We start from the raw sequence: 21,365 nt of genomic DNA, 5'->3' as shown, positions 1-21,365 counted from the left end.
ATAATAATAATATGGTAGGACATTAGACTATGACTATGGTAGGATTAGAGTGTGAGCTCCTCTGAGGAGAGTCAGTGACATGACTATGTACTCTGTAATGTGCTGCAGGAGATGTCAGTGCTATATAAATACATAATAATAATATGGTAGGACATTAGACTATGACTATGGTAGGATTAGAGTGTGAGCTCCTCTGAGGACAGTCAGTGACATGACTATGTACTCTGTAATGTGCTGCAGAAGATGTCAGTGCTATATAAATACATAATAATAATATGGTAGGACATTAGACTATGATTATGGCAGGATTAGAGTGTGAGCTTCTCTGAGGACAGTCAGTGACATGGCTATGTACTCTGTAATGTGTTGCAGAAGACGTCAGTGCTATATAAATACATAATAATAATAATATGGTAGGACATTAGACTAGGACTATGGTAGGATTAGTGTGTGAGCTCCTCTGAGGTCAGTCAGTGACATGACTATGTACTCTGTAATGTGCTGCAGGAGATGTCAGTGCTATATAAATACATAATAATAATATGGTAGGACATTAGACTATGACTATGGTAGGATTAGATTGTGAGCTCCTGTGAGGACAGTCAGTAACATGACTGTGTACTCTGTAATGTGCTGCAGAAGATGTCAGTGCTATATAAATACATAATAATAATATGGTAGGACATTAGACTAGGACTATGGTAGGATTAGAGTGTGAGCTCCTCTGAGGACAGTCAGTGACATGACTATGTACTCTGTAATGTGCTGCAGAAGATGTCAGTGCTATATAAATACATAATAATAATAGGGTAGGACATTACACTATGACTATGGTAGGATTAGAGTGTGAGCTCCTCTGAGGACAGTCAGTGACATGGCTATGTACTCTGTAATGTGCTGCAGGAGATGTCAGTGCTATATAAATACATAATAATAATATGGTAGGACATTAGACTAGGACTATGGTAGGATTAGAGTGTGAGCTCCTCTGAGGACAGTCAGTGACATGACTATGTACTCTGTAATGTGCTGCAGGAGATGTCAGTGCTATATAAATACATAATAATAATATGGTAGGACATTAGACTATGGCTATGGTAGGATTAGAGTGTGAGCTCCTCTGAGGACAGTCAGTGACATGACTATGTACTCTGTAATGTGCTGCAGGAGATGCCAGTGCTATATAAATACATAATAATAATATGGTAGGACATTAGACTATGACTATGGTAGGATTAGAGTGTGAGCTCCTCTGAGGACAGTCAGTGACATGACTATGTACTCTGTAATGTGCTGCAGGAGATGTCAGTGCTATATAAATACATAATAATAATATGGTAGGACATTAGACTATGGCTATGGTAGGATTAGAGTGTGAGCTCCTCTGAGGACAGTCAGTGACATGACTATGTACTCTGTAATGTGCTGCAGGAGATGCCAGTGCTATATAAATACATAATAATAATATGGTAGGACATTAGACTATGGCTATGGTAGGATTAGAGTGTGAGCTCCTCTGAGGACAGTCAGTGACATGACTATGTACTCTGTAATGTGCTGCAGGAGATGCCAGTGCTATATAAATACATAATAATAATATGGTAGGACATTAGACTAGGACTATGGTAGGATTAGAGTGTGAGCTCCTCTGAGGACAGTCAGTGACATGACTATGTACTCTGTAATGTGCTGCAGAAGATGTCAGTGCTATATAAATACATAATAATAATATGGTAGGACATTACACTATGACTATAGTAGGATTAGATTGTGAGCTCCTGTGAGGACAGTCAGTAACATGACTGTGTACTCTGTAATGTGCTGCAGAAGATGTCAGTGCTATATAAATACATAATAATAATATGGTAGGACATTAGACTAGGACTATGGTAGGATTAGAGTGTGAGCTCCTCTGAGGACAGTCAGTGACATGACTATGTACTCTGTAATGTGCTGCAGAAGATGTCAGTGCTATATAAATACATAATAATAATAGGGTAGGACATTACACTATGACTATGGTAGGATTAGAGTGTGAGCTCCTCTGAGGACAGTCAGTGACATGACTATGTACTCTGTAATGTGCTGCAGAAGATGTCAGTGCTATATGAATACATAATAATATGGTAGGACATTACACTATGACTATGGTAGGATTAGAGTGAGAGCTCCTCTGAGGACAGTCAGTGACATGGCTATGTACTCTGTAATGTGCTGCAGGAGATGTCAGTGCTATATAAATACATAATAATAATATGGTAGGACATTAGACTAGGACTATGGTAGGATTAGAGTGTGAGCTCCTCTGAGGACAGTCAGTGACATGACTATGTACTCTGTAATGTGCTGCAGGAGATGTCAGTGCTATATAAATACATAATAATAATATGGTAGGACATTAGACTAGGACTATGGTAGGATTAGAGTGTGAGCTCCTCTGAGGACAGTCAGTGACATGGCTATGTACTCTGTAATGTGCTGCAGGAGATGTCAGTGCTATATAAATACATAATAATAATATGGTAGGACATTAGACTAGGACTATGGTAGGATTAGAGTGTGAGCTCCTCTGAGGACAGTCAGTGACATGACTATGTACTCTGTAATGTGCTGCAGAAGATGTCAGTGCTATATAAATACATAATAATAATGTGGTAGGACATTAGACTAGGACTATGGTAGGAATAGAGTGTGAGCTCCTCTGAGGACAGTCAGTGACATGACTATGTACTCTGTACAGTGCAGCAGAAGATGTCAGTGCTATATAAATACATAATAATAATATGGTAGGACATTAGACTATGACTATGGTAGGATTAGAGTGTGAGCTTCTCTGAGGACAGTCAGTGACATGGCTATGTACTCTGTAATGTGTTGCAGAAGACGTCAGTGCTATATAAATACATAATAATAATAATATGGTAGGACATAAGACTAGGACTATGGTAGGATTAGAGTGTGAGCTCCCGAGGAGAGTCAGTGACATGACTATGTACTCTGTAATGTGCTGCAGAAGAGGTCAGTGCTATATAAATACATAATAATAATATGGTAGGACATTAGACTATGACTATGGAAGGGTTAGATTGTGAGCTCCTCTGAGGACAGTCAGTGACATGGCTATGTACTCTGTAATGTGCTGCAGAAGATGTCACTGCTATATAAATACATAATAATATGGTAGGACATTACACTATGACTATGGTAGGATTAGAGTGTGAGCTCCTCTGAGGACAGTCAGTGACATGACTATGTACTCTGTAAAGTGCTGCAGGAGAGGTCAGTGCTATATAAATACATAATAATAATATGGTAGGACATTAGACTGACTATGGTAGGATTAGAGTGTGAGCTCCTCTGAGGACAGTGAGTGACATGACTATGTACTCTGTAATGTGCTGCAGAAGATGTCAGTGCTATATGAATACATAATAATATGGTAGGACATTAGACTATGACTATGGCAGGATTAGAGTGTGAGCTCCTCTGAGGACAGTCAGTGACATGACTATGTACTCTGTAATGTGCTGCAGAAGGTGTCAGTGCTATATAAATACATAATAATAATATGGTAGGACATTACACTATGACTATGGTAGGATTAGAGTGTGAGCTCCTCTGAGGACAGTCAGTGACATGACTATGTACTCTGTAATGTGCTGCAGAAGATGTCACTGCTATATAAATACATAATAATAATATGGTAGGACATTAGGCTATGACTATGGTAGGATTAGAGTGTGAGCTCCTCTGAGGACAGTCAGTGACATGACTATGTACTCTGTAATGTGCTGAAGAAGATGTCAGTGCTATATAAATACATAATAATAATATGGTAGGACATTACACTATGACTATGGTAGGATTAGAGTGTGAGCTCCTCTGAGGACAGTCAGTGACATGACTATGTACTCTGTAATGTGCTGCAGAAGGTGTCAGTGCTATATAAATACATAATAATAATATGGTAGGACATTACAATATGACTATGGTAGGATTAGAGTGTGAGCTCCTCTGAGGACAGTCAGTGACATGACTATGTACTCTGTAATGTGCTGCAGGAGATGTCAGTGCTATATAAATACATAATAATAATATGGTAGGACATTACACTATGACTATGGTAGGATTAGAGTGTGAGCTCCTCTGAGGACAGTCAGTGACATGACTATGTACTCTGTAATGTGCTGCAGGAGATGTCAGTGCTATATAAATACATAATAATAATATGGTAGGACATTAGACTATGACTATGGTAGGATTAGAGTGTGAGCTCCTCTGCGTACAGTCAGTGACATGACTATGTACTCTGTAATGTGCTGCAGAAGATGTCAGTGCTATATAAATACATAGTAATAATATGGTAGGACATTACACTATGACTATGGTAGGATTAGAGTGTGAGCTCCTCTGAGGACAGTCAGTGACATGACTATGTACTCTGTAATGTGCTGCAGGAGATGTCAGTGCTATATAAATACATAATAATAATATGGTAGGACATTAGACTATGACTATGGCAGGATTAGAGTGTGAGCTCCTCTGAGGACAGTCAGTGACATGACTATGTACTCTGTAATGTGCTGCAGAAGATGTCAGTGCTATATAAATACATAATAATAATAATAATATGGTTGGACATTAGACTATGACTATGGCAGGATTAGAGTGTGAGCTCCTCTGAGGACAGTCAGTGACATGACTCTGTACTCTGTAATGTGCTGCAGGAGATGTCAGTGCTATATAAATACATAATAATAATATGGTAGGACATGAGACTATGACTATGGTAGGATTAGAGTGTGAGCTCCTCTGAGGACAGTCAGTGACATGACTATGTACTCTGTAATGTGCTGCAGGAGATGTCAGTGCTATATAAATACATAATAATAATATGGTAGGACATTAGACTATGACTATGGTAGGATTAGAGTGTGAGCTCCTCTGCGTACAGTCAGTGACATGACTATGTACTCTGTAATGTGCTGCAGGAGATGTCAGTGCTATATAAATACATAATAATAATATGGTAGGACATTAGACTATGACTATGGCAGGATTAGAGTGTGAGCTCCTCTGAGGACAGTCAGTGACATGACTATGTACTCTGTAATGTGCTGCAGAAGATGTCAGTGCTATATAAATACATAATAATAATAATATGGTTGGACATTAGACTATGACTATGGCAGGATTAGAGTGTGAGCTCCTCTGAGGACAGTCAGTGACATGACTCTGTACTCTGTAATGTGCTGCAGGAGATGTCAGTGCTATATAAATACATAATAATAATATGGTAGGACATGAGACTATGACTATGGTAGGATTAGAGTGTGAGCTCCTCTGAGGACAGTCAGTGACATGACTATGTACTCTGTAATGTGCTGCAGGAGATGTCAGTGCTATATAAATACATAATAATAATATGGTAGGACATTAGACTATGACTATGGTAGGATTAGAGTGTGAGCTCCTCTGCGTACAGTCAGTGACATGACTATGTACTCTGTAATGTGCTGCAGAAGATGTCAGTGCTATATAAATACATAGTAATAATATGGTAGGACATTACACTATGACTATGGTAGGATTAGAGTGTGAGCTCCTCTGAGGACAGTCAGTGACATGACTATGTACTCTGTACAGTGCAGCAGAAGATGTCAGTGCTATATAAATACATAATAATAATATGGTAGGACATTAGACTATGACTATGGTAGGATTAGAGTGTGAGCTTCTCTGAGGACAGTCAGTGACATGGCTATGTACTCTGTAATGTGTTGCAGAAGACGTCAGTGCTATATAAATACATAATAATAATATGGTAGGACATTAGACTATGACTATGGAAGGGTTAGATTGTGAGCTCCTCTGAGGACAGTCAGTGACATGGCTATGTACTCTGTAATGTGCTGCAGAAGATGTCACTGCTATATAAATACATAATAATATGGTAGGACATTACACTATGACTATGGTAGGATTAGAGTGTGAGCTCCTCTGAGGACAGTCAGTGACATGACTATGTACTCTGTAAAGTGCTGCAGGAGAGGTCAGTGCTATATAAATACATAATAATAATATGGTAGGACATTAGACTGACTATGGTAGGATTAGAGTGTGAGCTCCTCTGAGGACAGTGAGTGACATGACTATGTACTCTGTAATGTGCTGCAGAAGATGTCAGTGCTATATGAATACATAATAATATGGTAGGACATTAGACTATGACTATGGCAGGATTAGAGTGTGAGCTCCTCTGAGGACAGTCAGTGACATGACTATGTACTCTGTAATGTGCTGCAGAAGGTGTCAGTGCTATATAAATACATAATAATAATATGGTAGGACATTACACTATGACTATGGTAGGATTAGAGTGTGAGCTCCTCTGAGGACAGTCAGTGACATGACTATGTACTCTGTAATGTGCTGCAGAAGATGTCACTGCTATATAAATACATAATAATAATATGGTAGGACATTAGGCTATGACTATGGTAGGATTAGAGTGTGAGCTCCTCTGAGGACAGTCAGTGACATGACTATGTACTCTGTAATGTGCTGAAGAAGATGTCAGTGCTATATAAATACATAATAATAATATGGTAGGACATTACACTATGACTATGGTAGGATTAGAGTGTGAGCTCCTCTGAGGACAGTCAGTGACATGACTATGTACTCTGTAATGTGCTGCAGAAGGTGTCAGTGCTATATAAATACATAATAATAATATGGTAGGACATTACACTATGACTATGGTAGGATTAGAGTGTGAGCTCCTCTGAGGACAGTCAGTGACATGACTATGTACTCTGTAATGTGCTGCAGGAGATGTCAGTGCTATATAAATACATAATAATAATATGGTAGGACATTACACTATGACTATGGTAGGATTAGAGTGTGAGCTCCTCTGAGGACAGTCAGTGACATGACTATGTACTCTGTAATGTGCTGCAGGAGATGTCAGTGCTATATAAATACATAATAATAATATGGTAGGACATTAGACTATGACTATGGTAGGATTAGAGTGTGAGCTCCTCTGCGTACAGTCAGTGACATGACTATGTACTCTGTAATGTGCTGCAGAAGATGTCAGTGCTATATAAATACATAGTAATAATATGGTAGGACATTACACTATGACTATGGTAGGATTAGAGTGTGAGCTCCTCTGAGGACAGTCAGTGACATGACTATGTACTCTGTAATGTGCTGCAGGAGATGTCAGTGCTATATAAATACATAATAATAATATGGTAGGACATTACACTATGACTATGGCAGGATTAGAGTGTGAGCTCCTCTGAGGACAGTCAGTGACATGACTATGTACTCTGTAATGTGCTGCAGAAGATGTCAGTGCTATATAAATACATAATAATAATAATATGGTTGGACATTAGACTATGACTATGGCAGGATTAGAGTGTGAGCTCCTCTGAGGACAGTCAGTGACATGACTCTGTACTCTGTAATGTGCTGCAGGAGATGTCAGTGCTATATAAATACATAATAATAATATGGTAGGACATGAGACTATGACTATGGTAGGATTAGAGTGTGAGCTCCTCTGAGGACAGTCAGTGACATGACTATGTACTCTGTAATGTGCTGCAGGAGATGTCAGTGCTATATAAATACATAATAATAATATGGTAGGACATTAGACTATGACTATGGTAGGATTAGAGTGTGAGCTCCTCTGCGTACAGTCAGTGACATGACTATGTACTCTGTAATGTGCTGCAGAAGATGTCAGTGCTATATAAATACATAGTAATAATATGGTAGGACATTACACTATGACTATGGTAGGATTAGAGTGTGAGCTCCTCTGAGGACAGTCAGTGACATGACTATGTACTCTGTAATGTGCTGCAGGAGATGTCAGTGCTATATAAATACATAATAATATTATGGTAGGACATTAGACTATGACTATGGCAGGATTAGAGTGTGAGCTCCTCTGAGGACAGTCAGTGACATGACTATGTACTCTGTAATGTGCTGCAGAAGATGTCAGTGCTATATAAATACATAATAATAATATGGTTGGACATTAGACTATGACAGGATTAGAGTGTGAGCTCCTCTGAGGACAGTCAGTGACATGACTCTGTACTCTGTAATGTGCTGCAGGAGATGTCAGTGCTATATAAATACATAATAATAATATGGTAGGACATGAGACTATGACTATGGTAGGATTAGAGTGTGAGCTCCTCTGAGGACAGTCAGTGACATGACTATGTACTCTGTAAAGTGCTGCAGGAGATGTCACTGCTATATAAATACACAATAATAATGTGGTAGGACATTAGACTATGACTATGGTAGGATTAGAGTGTGAGCTCCTCTGAGGACAGTCAGTGACATGACTATGCACTCTATACAGTGCTGCAGAAGATTTCAGTGCTATATAAATACATAATAATAATATGGTAGGACATGAGACTATGACTATGGTAGGATTAGAGTGTGAGCTCCTCTGAGGACAGTCAGTGACATGACTATGTACTCTGTAATGTGATGCAGGAGATGTCAGTGCTATATAAATACATAATAATAATATGGTAGGACATTAGGCTATGACTATGGTAGGATTAGAGTGTGAGCTCCTCTGAGGACAGTCAGTGACATGACTATGTACTCTGTAATGTGCTGCAGAAGATGTCAGTGCTATATAAATACATAATAATAATATGGTAGGACATTAGACTATGACTATGGCAGGATTAGAGTGTGAGCTCCTCTGAGGACAGTCAGTGACATGACTATGTACTCTGTAATGTGCTGCAGAAGATGTCAGTGCTATATAAATACATAATAATAATAATATGGTTGGACATTAGACTATGACTATGGCAGGATTAGAGTGTGAGCTCCTCTGAGGACAGTCAGTGACATGACTCTGTACTCTGTAATGTGCTGCAGGAGATGTCAGTGCTATATAAATACATAATAATAATATGGTAGGACATGAGACTATGACTATGGTAGGATTAGAGTGTGAGCTCCTCTGAGGACAGTCAGTGACATGACTATGCACTCTATACAGTGCTGCAGAAGATGTCAGTGCTATATAAATACATAATAATAATATGGTAGGACATTAGACTATGACTATGGTAGGATTAGAGTGTGAGCCCCTCTGAGGACAGTCCAGTGACATGACTATGTACTCTGTAATGTGCTGCAGAAGATGTCAGTGCTATATAAACACATAATAATAATATGGTAGGACATTAGGCTATGACTATGGTAGGGTTAGATTGTGAGCTCCTCTGGGGACAGTCAGTGGCATGACTATGTACTCTGTAATATGCTGCAGAAGATGTCAGTGCTATATAAACACATAATAATATGGTAGGACATTAGACTATGACTATGGCAGGATTAGAGTGTGAGCTCCTCTGAGGACAGTTAGTGACATGACTATGTTCTCTGTAATGTGCTGCAGAGGATGTCAGTGCTATATAAATACATAATAATAATATGGTAGGACATTAGGCTATGACTATGGTAGGGTTAGATTGTGAGCTCCTCTGGGGACAGTCAGTGACATGACTATGTACTCTGTAATATGCTGCAGAAGATGTCAGTGCTATATAAACACATAATAATAATATGGTAGGACATTAGACTATGACTATGGCAGGATTAGAGTGTGAGCTCCTCTGAGGACAGTCAGTGACATGACTATGTACTCTGTAATGTGCTGCAGGAGATGTCAGTGCTATATAAATACATAATAATAATAATATGGTAGGACATGAGACTATGAATATGGTAGGATTAGAGTGTGAGCTCCTCTGAGGACAGTCAGTGACATGACTATGTACTGTGTAATGTGCTGCAGAAGATGTCAGTGCTGTATAAATACATAATAATAATAATACGGTAGGACATGAGACTATGACTATGCTAGGATTATATTGTGAGCTCCTCTCAGGACAGTCAGTGACATGACTATGTACTCTGTAATGTGCTGCAGAAGATGTCAGTGCTATATAAATACATAATAATAATAATATGGTAGGACATTAGACTATGACTATGGTAGGATTAGAGTGTGAGCTCCTCTGAGGACAGTCAGTGACATGACTATGTACTCTGTAATGTGCTGCAGAAGATGTCAGTGCTATATAAATAATAATAATATGGTAGGACATTACACTATGACTATGGCAGGATTAGAGTGTGAGCTCCTCTGAGGACAGTCAGTGACATGACTATGTACTCTGTAATGTGCTGCAGAAGATGTCAGTGCTATATACATACATAATAATAATATGGTAGGACATATGACTATGGTAGGATTAGAGTGTGAGCTCCTCTGAGGACAGTCAGTGACATGGCTATGTACTCTGTAATGTGCTGCAGAAGATGTCAGTGCTATATAAATACATAATAATAATATGGTAGGACATTACACTATGACTATGGTAGGATTAGAGTGTGAGCTCCTCTCAGGACAGTCAGTGACATGACTATGTACTCTGTAATGTGCTGCAGAAGGTGTCAGTGCTATATAAATACATAATAATAATATGGTAGGACATTACACTATGACTATGGTAGGATTAGAGTGTGAGCTTCTCTGAGGACAGTCAGTGACATGACTATGTACCCTGTAATATGCTGCAGAAGAGGTCAGTGCTATATAAATACATAATAATATGGTAGGACATTAGACTATGACTATGGTAGGATTAGAGTGTGAGCTCCTCTGAGGACAGTCAGTGACATGACTATGTACTCTGTAATGTGCTGCAGGAGATGGCAGTGCTATATAAATACATAATAATAATATGGTAGGACATTAGGCTATGACTATGGTAGGATTAGAGTGTGAGCTCCTCTGAGGACAGTCAGTGACATGGCTATGTACTCTGTAATGTGCTGCAGGAGATGTCAGTGCTATATAAATACATAATAATAATATGGTAGGACATTAGACTAGGACTATGGTAGGATTAGAGTGTGAGCTCCTCTGAGGACAGTCAGTGACATGACTATGTACTCTGTAATGTGCTGCAGAAGATGTCAGTGCTATATAAATACATAATAATAATGTGGTAGGACATTAGACTAGGACTATGGTAGGAATAGAGTGTGAGCTCCTCTGAGGACAGTCAGTGACATGACTATGTACTCTGTACAGTGCAGCAGAAGATGTCAGTGCTATATAAATACATAATAATAATATGGTAGGACATTAGACTATGACTATGGTAGGATTAGAGTGTGAGCTTCTCTGAGGACAGTCAGTGACATGGCTATGTACTCTGTAATGTGTTGCAGAAGACGTCAGTGCTATATAAATACATAATAATAATAATATGGTAGGACATTAGACTAGGACTATGGTAGGATTAGAGTGTGAGCTCCCCTGAGGAGAGTCAGTGACATGACTATGTACTCTGTAATGTGCTGCAGAAGAGGTCAGTGCTATATAAATACATAATAATAATATGGTAGGACATTAGACTATGACTATGGAAGGGTTAGATTGTGAGCTCCTCTGAGGACAGTCAGTGACATGGCTATGTACTCTGTAATGTGCTGCAGAAGATGTCACTGCTATATAAATACATAATAATAATATGGTAGGACATTACACTATGACTATGGTAGGATTAGAGTGTGAGCTCCTCTGAGGACAGTCAGTGACATGACTATGTACTCTGTAAAGTGCTGCAGGAGAGGTCAGTGCTATATAAATACATAATAATAATATGGTAGGACATTAGACTATGACTATGGTAGGATTAGAGTGTGAGCTCCTCTGAGGACAGTCAGTGACATGACTATGTACTCTGTAATGTGCTGCAGAAGATGTCAGTGCTATATAAATACATAATAATAATATGGTAGGACATTAGACTATGACTATGGTGGGATTAGAGTGTGAGCTCCTCTGGGGACAGTCAGTGACATGACTATGTACTCTGTAATGTGCTGCAGAAGATGTCAGTGCTACATAAATACATAATAATAATATGGTAGGACATTAGACTATGACTATGGTGGGATTAGAGTGTGAGCTCCTCTGGGGACAGTCAGTGACATGACTATGTACTCTGTAATGTGCTGCAGAAGATGTCAGTGCTATATAAATACATAATAATAATATGGTAGGACATTAGACTATGATAGGATTAGAGTGTGAGCTCCTCTGAGGACAGTTAGTGACATGACTATGTTCTCTGTAATGTGCTGCAGAGGATGTCAGTGCTATATAAATACATAATAATAATATGGTAGGACATTAGGCTATGATTATGGTAGGGTTAGATTGTGAGCTCCTCTGGGGACAGTCAGTGGCATGACTATGTACTCTGTAATATGCTGCAGAAGATGTCAGTGCTATATAAACACATAATAATATGGTAGGACATTAGACTATGACTATGGTAGGATTAGAGTGTGAGCTCCTCTGAGGACAGTCAGTGACATGACTATGTACTCTGTAATGTGCTACAGGAGATGTCAGTGCTATATAAATACATAATAATAATATGGTAGGACATTAGACTATGACTATGGTAGGATTAGAGTGTGAGCTCCTCTGAGGACAGTCAGTGACATGACTATGTACTCTGTAATGTGCTACAGGAGATGTCAGTGCTATATAAATACATAATAATAATATGGTAGGACATTAGACTAGGACTATGATAGGATTATAGTGTGAGCTCCTCTGAGGACAGTCAGTGACATGACTATGTACTCTGTAATGTGCTGCAGGAGATGTCAGTGCTATATAAATACATAATAATAATATGGTAGGACATTAGACTATGACTATGGTAGGATTAGAGTGTGAGCTCCTCTGAGGACAGTCAGTGACATGACTATGTACTCTGTAATGTGCTGCAGGAGATGTCAGGGCTATATAAATACATAATAATAATATGGTAGGACATTAGACTATGACTATGGTAGGATTAGAGTGTTGGCAGGTCGGCTCACCATGTCATTCCTTCTCCACATATAGACCTTAGGTAAGCTTCAGCTCCTTCACAGCGCTAGTCGCTGCTTGTCACTTGTTGCACACAGCACTTTTTCAATATTTACTGCACTTTCTTCATAGCGTTATAACGCTGACCTTTCATGCACTCTAGCACTTTACTCTGGTCTAATTGTACTGGTCTCCTTTGTTTGTTTTTGTTTTTTCACTTGTTCACTTTTCATCACGGTCTTTCACCTCTGTGATGCTGGTTCGCTTCCTACCTTTTTTCACCTTGCTTGGGTAGCAATGTGGACGTTCACAGTTATGCGTATTTATTTGTACAGGTGCATCATTGGTTTTTGATACATTATATGGAGATTTTATGTACTTTTCATTATTGAATGTAACCCCAGTATTTTTGACATGGTTGCTCATGTTGGTTTTTAAATGTTTTTATGTATATTGAATAAAGTCGATGTTTGATTATTATTTTGGAGTGGTGCGGTACTTAAAGGGAACTACTTTCCTCTGTTTAGTTACATATGACTACGGTAGGATCAGATTGTGAGCTCCTCTGAGGACAGTCAGTGAAATGACTATGTACTCTGTAATGTGCTGCAGGAGATGTCAGTGCTATATAAATACATAATAATAATATGGTAGGACATTAGACTATGACTATGGTAGGATTAGAGTGTGAGCTCCTCTGAGGACAGTCAGTGACATGACTATGTACTCTGTAATGTGCTGCAGGAGATGTCAGTGCTATATAAATACATAATAATAATATGGTAGGACATTACACTATGACTATGGTAGGATTAGATTGTGAGCTCCTCTGAGGACAGCCAGTGACATGACTATGTACTCTGTACAGTGCTGCAGAAGATGTCAGTGCTATATAAATACATAATAATAATAATATGGTAGGACATTACACTATGACTATGGTAGGATTAGATTGTGAGCTCCTCTGAGGACAGCCAGTGACATGACTATGTGCTCTGTAATGTGCTGCAGGAGAAGTCAGTACTACATAAATACATAATAATAATATGGTAGGACATTACACTATGACTATGGTAGGATTAGATTGTGAGCTCCTCTGAGGACAGCCAGTGACATGACTATGTACTCTGTAATGTGCTGCAGAAGATGTCAGTGCTATATAAATACATAATAATAATATGGTAGGACATTAGACTATGACTATGGTAGGATTAGCGTGTGAGCTCCTCTGAGGACAGTCAGTGACATGACTATGTACTCTGTAATGTGCTGCAGGAGATGTCAGTGCTATATAAATACATAATAATAATATGGTAGGACATTAGACTATGACTATGGTAGGATTAGCGTGTGAGCTCCTCTGAGGACAGTCAGTGACATGACTATGTACTCTGTAATGTGCTGCAGAAGATGTCAGTGCTATATAAATACATAATATTAATATGGTAGGACATTAGACTATGACTATGGTAGGATTAGAGTGTGAGCTCCTCCGAGGACAGTCAGTGACATGACTATGTACTCTGTAATGTGCTGCAGGAGATGTCAGTGCTATATAAATACATAATAATAATATGGTAGGACATTACACTATGACTATGGTAGGATTAGAGTGTGAGCTCCTCTGAGGACAGTCAGTGACATGACTATGTACTCTGTAATGTGCTGCAGAAGATGTCAGTGCTATATAAATACATAATAATAATATGGTAGGACATTAGACTATGACTATGGTAGGATTAGAGTGTGAGCTCCTCCGAGGACAGTCAGTGACATGACTATGTACTCTGTAATGTGCTGCAGAAGATGTCAGTGCTATATAAATACATAATAATAATATGGTAGGACATTAGACTATGACTATGGTAGGATTAGAGTGTGAGCTCCTCTGAGGAGAGTCAGTGACATCACTATGTACTCTGTAATGTGCTGCAGGAGATGTCACTGCTATATAAATACATAATAATAATATGGTAGGACATTAGACTATGACTATGGTAGGATTTGAGGGTGAGCTCCTCTGAGGACAGTCAGTGACATGACTATGTACTCTGTAATGTGCTGCAGGAGATGTCAGTGCTATATAAATACATAATAATAATATGGTAGGACATTAGACTATGACTATGGTAGGATTAGAGTGTGAGCTCCTCTGAGGACAGTCAGTGGCATGACTATGTACTCTGTAATGTGCTGCAGGAGATGTCAGTGCTATATAAATACATAATAATAATATGGTAGGACATTAGACTATGACTATGGTAGGATTAGATTGTGAGCTCCTCTGAGGACAGTCAGTGACATGACTATGTACTCTGTACGGTGCTGCAGAAGATGTCAGTGCTACATAAATACATAATAATATGGTAGGACATTAGACTATGACTATGGTAGGATTAGAGTGTGAGCTCCTCTGAGGACAGTCAGTGACATGACTATGTACTCTGTAATGTGCTGCAGGAGATGTCAGGGCTATATAAATACATAATAATAATATGGTAGGACATTACACTATGACAACGGTAGGATCAGATTGTGAGCTCCTCTGAGGACAGTCAGTGAAATGACTATGTACTCTGTAATGTGCTGCAGAAGATGTCAGTGCTACATAAATACATAATAATATGGTAGAATATTAGACTATGACAACGGTAGGATCAGATTGTGAGCTCCTCTGAGGACAGTCAGTGAAATGACTATGTACTCTGTAATGTGCTGCAGAAGATGTCAGTGCTACATAAATACATAATAATATGGTAGAATATTAGACTATGACTACGGTAGGATCAGATTGTGAGCTCCTCTGAGGACAGTCAGTGAAATGACCATGTACTCTAAAGTGCTGCAGGAGATGTGGAAGGATGCTGTCATAGGCAGAGTCACCAGGATATGGAAGGATGCCAACGTGGGAGGAGTCACCAGGATATGGAAGGATGCCAACGTGGGAGGAGTCACCAGGATATGGAAGGATGCCAACGTGGGAGGCTTCACCAGGATATGGAGGGATGCTGTCATGGGAGGAGGCGCCAGGATATGGAGGGATGCTGTCATGGGAGGAGTCACCAGGATATGGAAGGATGCGGAGATGGGAGGAGTCACCAGGATATGGAGGGATGCGGTGATGGGAGGAGTCACCAGGATATGGAAGGATGCTGTGTAAGGTTTGTTGTGTCTAGTCAGCAGCTGAATGCCGAGACTCGGGCTGTAGCTTCCGGGTCTCGGCAAGCCGCTGACGTCAGTGGAACGCAGGAGGCTGCTCAGATCTCATTGGATAGGCGGAGGACGCCCTCTCAGTACGCGCTCCGCAGATGTAAGCAGCAACTCTGACACGCTGCATCACTATTGGTTTGTTTTCAATTCTGCTTTATGTTGATTGGTTAGTCCTAGTACATAAACTTGGTGAGCAATAGTCGGCAACAGGAATCAATATAGACAGTGAGCGCTACCCAGCAACAAGCCAAAGCTAAATGCTATCACGGGTGATGACTGGGGCAGTCATCGCTGGGTAGCGCTCACTGTCTATATTGATTCCTGTTGCCGACTATTGCCTTGTATTTTGACCACGCTTATACCTGCTGGATTCTTGTTGCAAACCTTGCCTTGTACCTGGACTACGCTTTGCCTGCCGCCTGGATTGACCTTTGCTTGGGGACAAGGATTGCCTGGACTGACTTTGGCTGGTCTTGACTACGCTACCTCTGGGAAGTCCCTATCATGGACCTGCTAACTGCTACCTGGAGCTCCTGGCTCTCCTGCCTCTGTATAGCCTTATCCATTAGGCCTCATGTGACTGATAGATAGATTTATCTGTTTGTGCCCATTGCATTGCTAGGAATTCAGGTTCTGTCTGGTGATTGGCTGTCATACTGTATGATACATCGGCCTGCAGGGTATTGTTAGTATTGTGTTAGGCAGGAGATTGTGCAGGTGTTACTGGCTGGGCTCTGGGTCAGTCATATGAGCATACAGTCTGAACTGTGGTTTTTGACCAGACAAGCCTAACATGCTGTGATAAGCGGAGTCACCAGGATATGGAAGGATGCTGTGATGGGCGGAGTCACCAGGATATGAAAGGATGCTGTGATGGGCGGAATCACCAGGATATGGAAGGATGCTGTGATGGGCGGAGTCACCAGGATATGGAAGGATGCTGTGATGGGCGGAGTCACCAGGATATGGAAGGATGCTGTGATGGGCGGAGTCACCAGGATATGGAAGGATGCTGTGATGGGCGGAGTCACCAGGATATGGAAGGATGCTTAGACTGCAGAGGAAATGCCAGATTCCAGCCTTACCCAGGTTTATGAAGACGTCCCCATCGCAGGTCTCGGAGCGCACGCTCTTCAGGTCTCCGCAGTCCTCCTGGACCAGATAATAATTGTGCTCACTTTGTACGATGCTGGGACTGTGACGAGGGGAAGATTCCCAGGTCTCTGGAGATGGGACAGTCACATGACCCTCAGAAATACCACTGTCACTGGCTGGAGGGGAGACTGGCTCCTCACACAAAGGACTTTCCAGAAGCTCCGACAGGAAGCCTTCCACTTCTGTGTCACACAGAGCCTAACACAAGATGGATGCCAGTCACTACTCACAATGCATACAGCTAGGTACGTAATCACATATCTTACACATCTTCATCACAAAGACACTTAGGGGGCCGGGTAAACAATGAGCGCTAAGCAACAAGAGGTGCGGCCACCACAGGACACCAGATGGGGAGGAGCAAGCATTCTGCAGGAGGCACAACCCCGTAAGGAAACAACATATCTCTATAGAGAGGAAGCAGTAACACCCAGTATGAACATACCCACCTCTCTCTACACAGACAAGTACAGGCCATGCAATATATCTCACCTCCATCTCCCCTGGACCCCAGTCACCACCAGACTTCTCTGACACCGAAGAAAACACATCATCCAATAGGAAATCTAAGAACTCTGACTCCTCCATGTCACCAAATTCATCCAGCAGGGACATCTGAAAAAGAGAACAGTAGTTAGTACTACTTCCCCGCTTCCCATACTCGGTACTACTTCCCACGCTCGGGTACTACTTCCCACGCTCGGGTACTACTTCCCCGCTTCCCACGCTCGGGTACTACTTCCCACGCTCGGGTACTACTTCCCACGCTCGGGTACTACTTCCCCGCTTCCCACGCTCGGGTACTGCTTCCCCGCTTCCCACGCGCCGGCACTGCTTCCCACGCTCCGGCACTGCTTCCCACGCTCCGGCACTGCTTCCCACGCTCCGGCACTGCTTCCCACGCTCCGGCACTGCTTCCCACGCTCCGGCACTGCTTCCCACGCTCGGGTACTGCTTCCCACGCTCGGGTACTGCTTCCCACGCTCCGCACTGCTTCCCACGCTCCGCACTGCTTCCCACGCTCCGGTACTGCTTCCCACGCTCCGGTACTGCTTCCCACGCTCCGGTACTGCTTCCCACGCTCGGGTACTGCTTCCCACGCTCGGGTACTGCTTCCCACGCTCCGGCACTGCTTCCCACGCTCCGGCACTGCTTCCCACGCTCCGGCACTGCTTCCCACGCTCCGGCACTGCTTCCCACGCTCCGGCACTGCTTCCCACGCTCCGGCACTGCTTCCCACGCTCCGGCACTGCTGCCCACGCTCCGGCACTGCTTCCCACGCTCCGGCACTGCTTCCCACGCTCGGTACTGCTTCCCACGCTCCGGTACTGCTTCCCACGCTCCGGCACTGCTTCCCACGCTCCGGCACTGCTTCCCACGCTCCGGCACTGCTTCCCACGCTCGGCACTGCTTCCCACGCTCCGGCACTGCTTCCCACGCTCCGGCACTGCTTCCCACGCTCCGGCACTGCTTCCCACGCTCCGGCACTGCTTCCCACGCTCCGGCACTGCTTCCCACGCTCCGGCACTGCTTCCCACGCTCCGGCACTGCTTCCCACGCTCCGGCACTGCTTCCCACGCTCCGGCACTGCTTCCCACGCTCCGGCACTGCTTCCCACGCTCCGGCACTGCTTCCCACGCTCCGGCACTGCTTCCCACGCTCCGGCACTGCTTCCCACGCTCCGGCACTGCTTCCCACGCTCCGGCACTGCTTCCCACGCTCGGTACTGCTTCCCACGCTCCGGTACTGCTTCCCACGCTCCGGTACTGCTTCCCACGCTCGGTACTGCTTCCCACGCTCCGGTACTGCTTCCCACGCTCCGGTACTGCTTCCCACGCTCGGTACTGCTTCCCACGCTCCGGTACTGCTTCCCACGCTCCGGTACTGCTTCCCACGCTCCGGTACTGCTTCCCACGCTCCGGCACTGCTTCCCACGCTCCGGCACTGCTTCCCACGCTCCGGTACTGCTTCCCACGCTCCGGTACTGCTTCCCACGCTCGGTACTACTTCCCACGCTCCGGTACTGCTTCCCACGCTCCGGTACTACTTCCCACGCTCGGTACTGCTTCCCACGCTCCGGTACTGCTTCCCACGCTCCGGTACTGCTTCCCACGCTCGGTACTACTTCCCACGCTCCGGTACTGCTTCCCACGCTCCGGTACTACTTCCCACGCTCCGGTACTGCTTCCCACGCTCGGTACTGCTTCCCACGCTCCGGCACTGCTTCCCACGCTCCGGTACTGCTTCCCACGCTCGGTACTACTTCCCACGCTCCGGTACTGCTTCCCACGCTCGGTACTACTTCCCACGCTCGGTACTGCTTCCCACGCTCCGGTACTGCTTCCCACGCTCCGGTACTGCTTCCCACGCTCCGGTACTACTTCCCACGCTCGGTACTGCTTCCCACGCTCGGTACTGCTTCCCACGCTCGGTACTGCTTCCCACGCTCGGTACCACGCTCCGGTACTGCTTCCCACGCTCCGGTACTGCTTCCCACGCTCGGTACTACTTCCCACGCTCCGGTACTGCTTCCCACGCTCGGTACTACTTCCCACGCTCGGTACTGCTTCCCACGCTCCGGTACTGCTTCCCACGCTCGGTACTGCTTCCCACGCTCCGGTACTGCTTCCCACGCTCCGGTACTGCTTCCCACGCTCCGGTACTGCTTCCCACGCTCCGGCACTGCTTCCCACGCTCCGGTACTGCTTCCCACGCTCCGGTACTGCTTCCCACGCTCGGTACTACTTCCCACGCTCCGGTACTGCTTCCCACGCTCCGGTACTGCTTCCCACGCTCCGGTACTGCTTCCCACGCTCCGGCACTGCTTCCCACGCTCCGGTACTGCTTCCCACGCTCGGTACTACTTCCCACGCTCCGGTACTGCTTCCCACGCTCGGTACTACTTCCCACGCTCGGTACTGCTTCCCACGCTCCGGTACTGCTTCCCACGCTCGGTACTGCTTCCCACGCTCCGGTACTGCTTCCCACGCTCCGGCACTGCTTCCCACGCTCCGGCACTGCTTCCCACGCTCCGGTACTGCTTCCCACGCTCCGGTACTGCTTCCCACGCTCGGTACTGCTTCCCACGCTCCGGTACTGCTTCCCACGCTCCGGTACTGCTTCCCACGCTCGGTACCACGCTCGGTACTGCTTCCCACGCTCCGGCACTGCTTCCCACGCTCCGGTACTGCTTCCCACGCTCCGGTACTGCTTCCCACGCTCGGTACTACTTCCCACGCTCCGGTACTGCTTCCCACGCTCCGGTACTGCTTCCCACGCTCGGTACTACTTCCCACGCTCCGGTACTGCTTCCCACGCTCCGGCACTGCTTCCCACGCTCCGGTACTGCTTCCCACGCTCCGGTACTGCTTCCCACGCTCGGTACTGCTTCCCACGCTCCGGCACTGCTTCCCACGCTCCGGTACTGCTTCCCACGCTCGGTACTACTTCCCACGCTCCGGTACTGCTTCCCACGCTCGGTACTGCTTCCCACGCTCCGGTACTGCTTCCCACGCTCGGTACTGCTTCCCACGCTCCGGCACTGCTTCCCACGCTCCGGTACTGCTTCCCACGCTCCGGTACTGCTTCCCACGCTCCGGTACTACTTCCCACGCTCGGTACTACTTCCCACGCTCGGTACTGCTTCCCACGCTCCGGCACTGCTTCCCACGCTCCGGTACTGCTTCCCACGCTCGGTACTGCTTCCCACGCTCCGGTACTGCTTCCCACGCTCCGGTACTACTTCCCACGCTCCGGTACTGCTTCCCACGCTCCGGTACTGCTTCCCACGCTCCGGTACTGCTTCCCACGCTCCGGTACTGCTTCCCACGCTCCGGTACTACTTCCCACGCTCGGTACTACTTCCCACGCTCGGTACTGCTTCCCACGCTCCGGCACTGCTTCCCACGCTCCGGTACTGCTTCCCACGCTCCGGTACTGCTTCCCACGCTCGGTACTGCTTCCCACGCTCCGGTACTGCTTCCCACGCTCGGTACTGCTTCCCACGCTCCGGCACTGCTTCCCA

The 21,365-nt window shown here is 44.3% G+C and overlaps 1 protein-coding gene across 1 annotated transcript in view; it reads right to left on the bottom strand.

Moving 5' to 3' along the window:
- The window catches only part of CREB3 (cAMP responsive element binding protein 3), a 59,695-nt gene that overhangs the window by 37,241 nt on the left and 1,089 nt on the right, over window positions 1-21,365 (bottom strand). The window contains exons 2-3 of the mRNA XM_068253429.1: window positions 17,834-17,956; window positions 17,272-17,539 (exon numbers count right to left, since the gene is read on the bottom strand). Coding sequence (XP_068109530.1) covers window positions 17,272-17,539; window positions 17,834-17,956 — 391 coding nt within the window. The remainder of the gene's footprint in view (window positions 1-17,271; window positions 17,540-17,833; window positions 17,957-21,365) is intronic.

This window comes from Hyperolius riggenbachi, chromosome 1 (genome assembly GCF_040937935.1).
Source record: "Hyperolius riggenbachi isolate aHypRig1 chromosome 1, aHypRig1.pri, whole genome shotgun sequence".
Taxonomy (NCBI): Eukaryota; Metazoa; Chordata; class Amphibia; order Anura; family Hyperoliidae; genus Hyperolius; species Hyperolius riggenbachi.
This window is presented reverse-complemented; position numbering and strand designations above follow the sequence as displayed.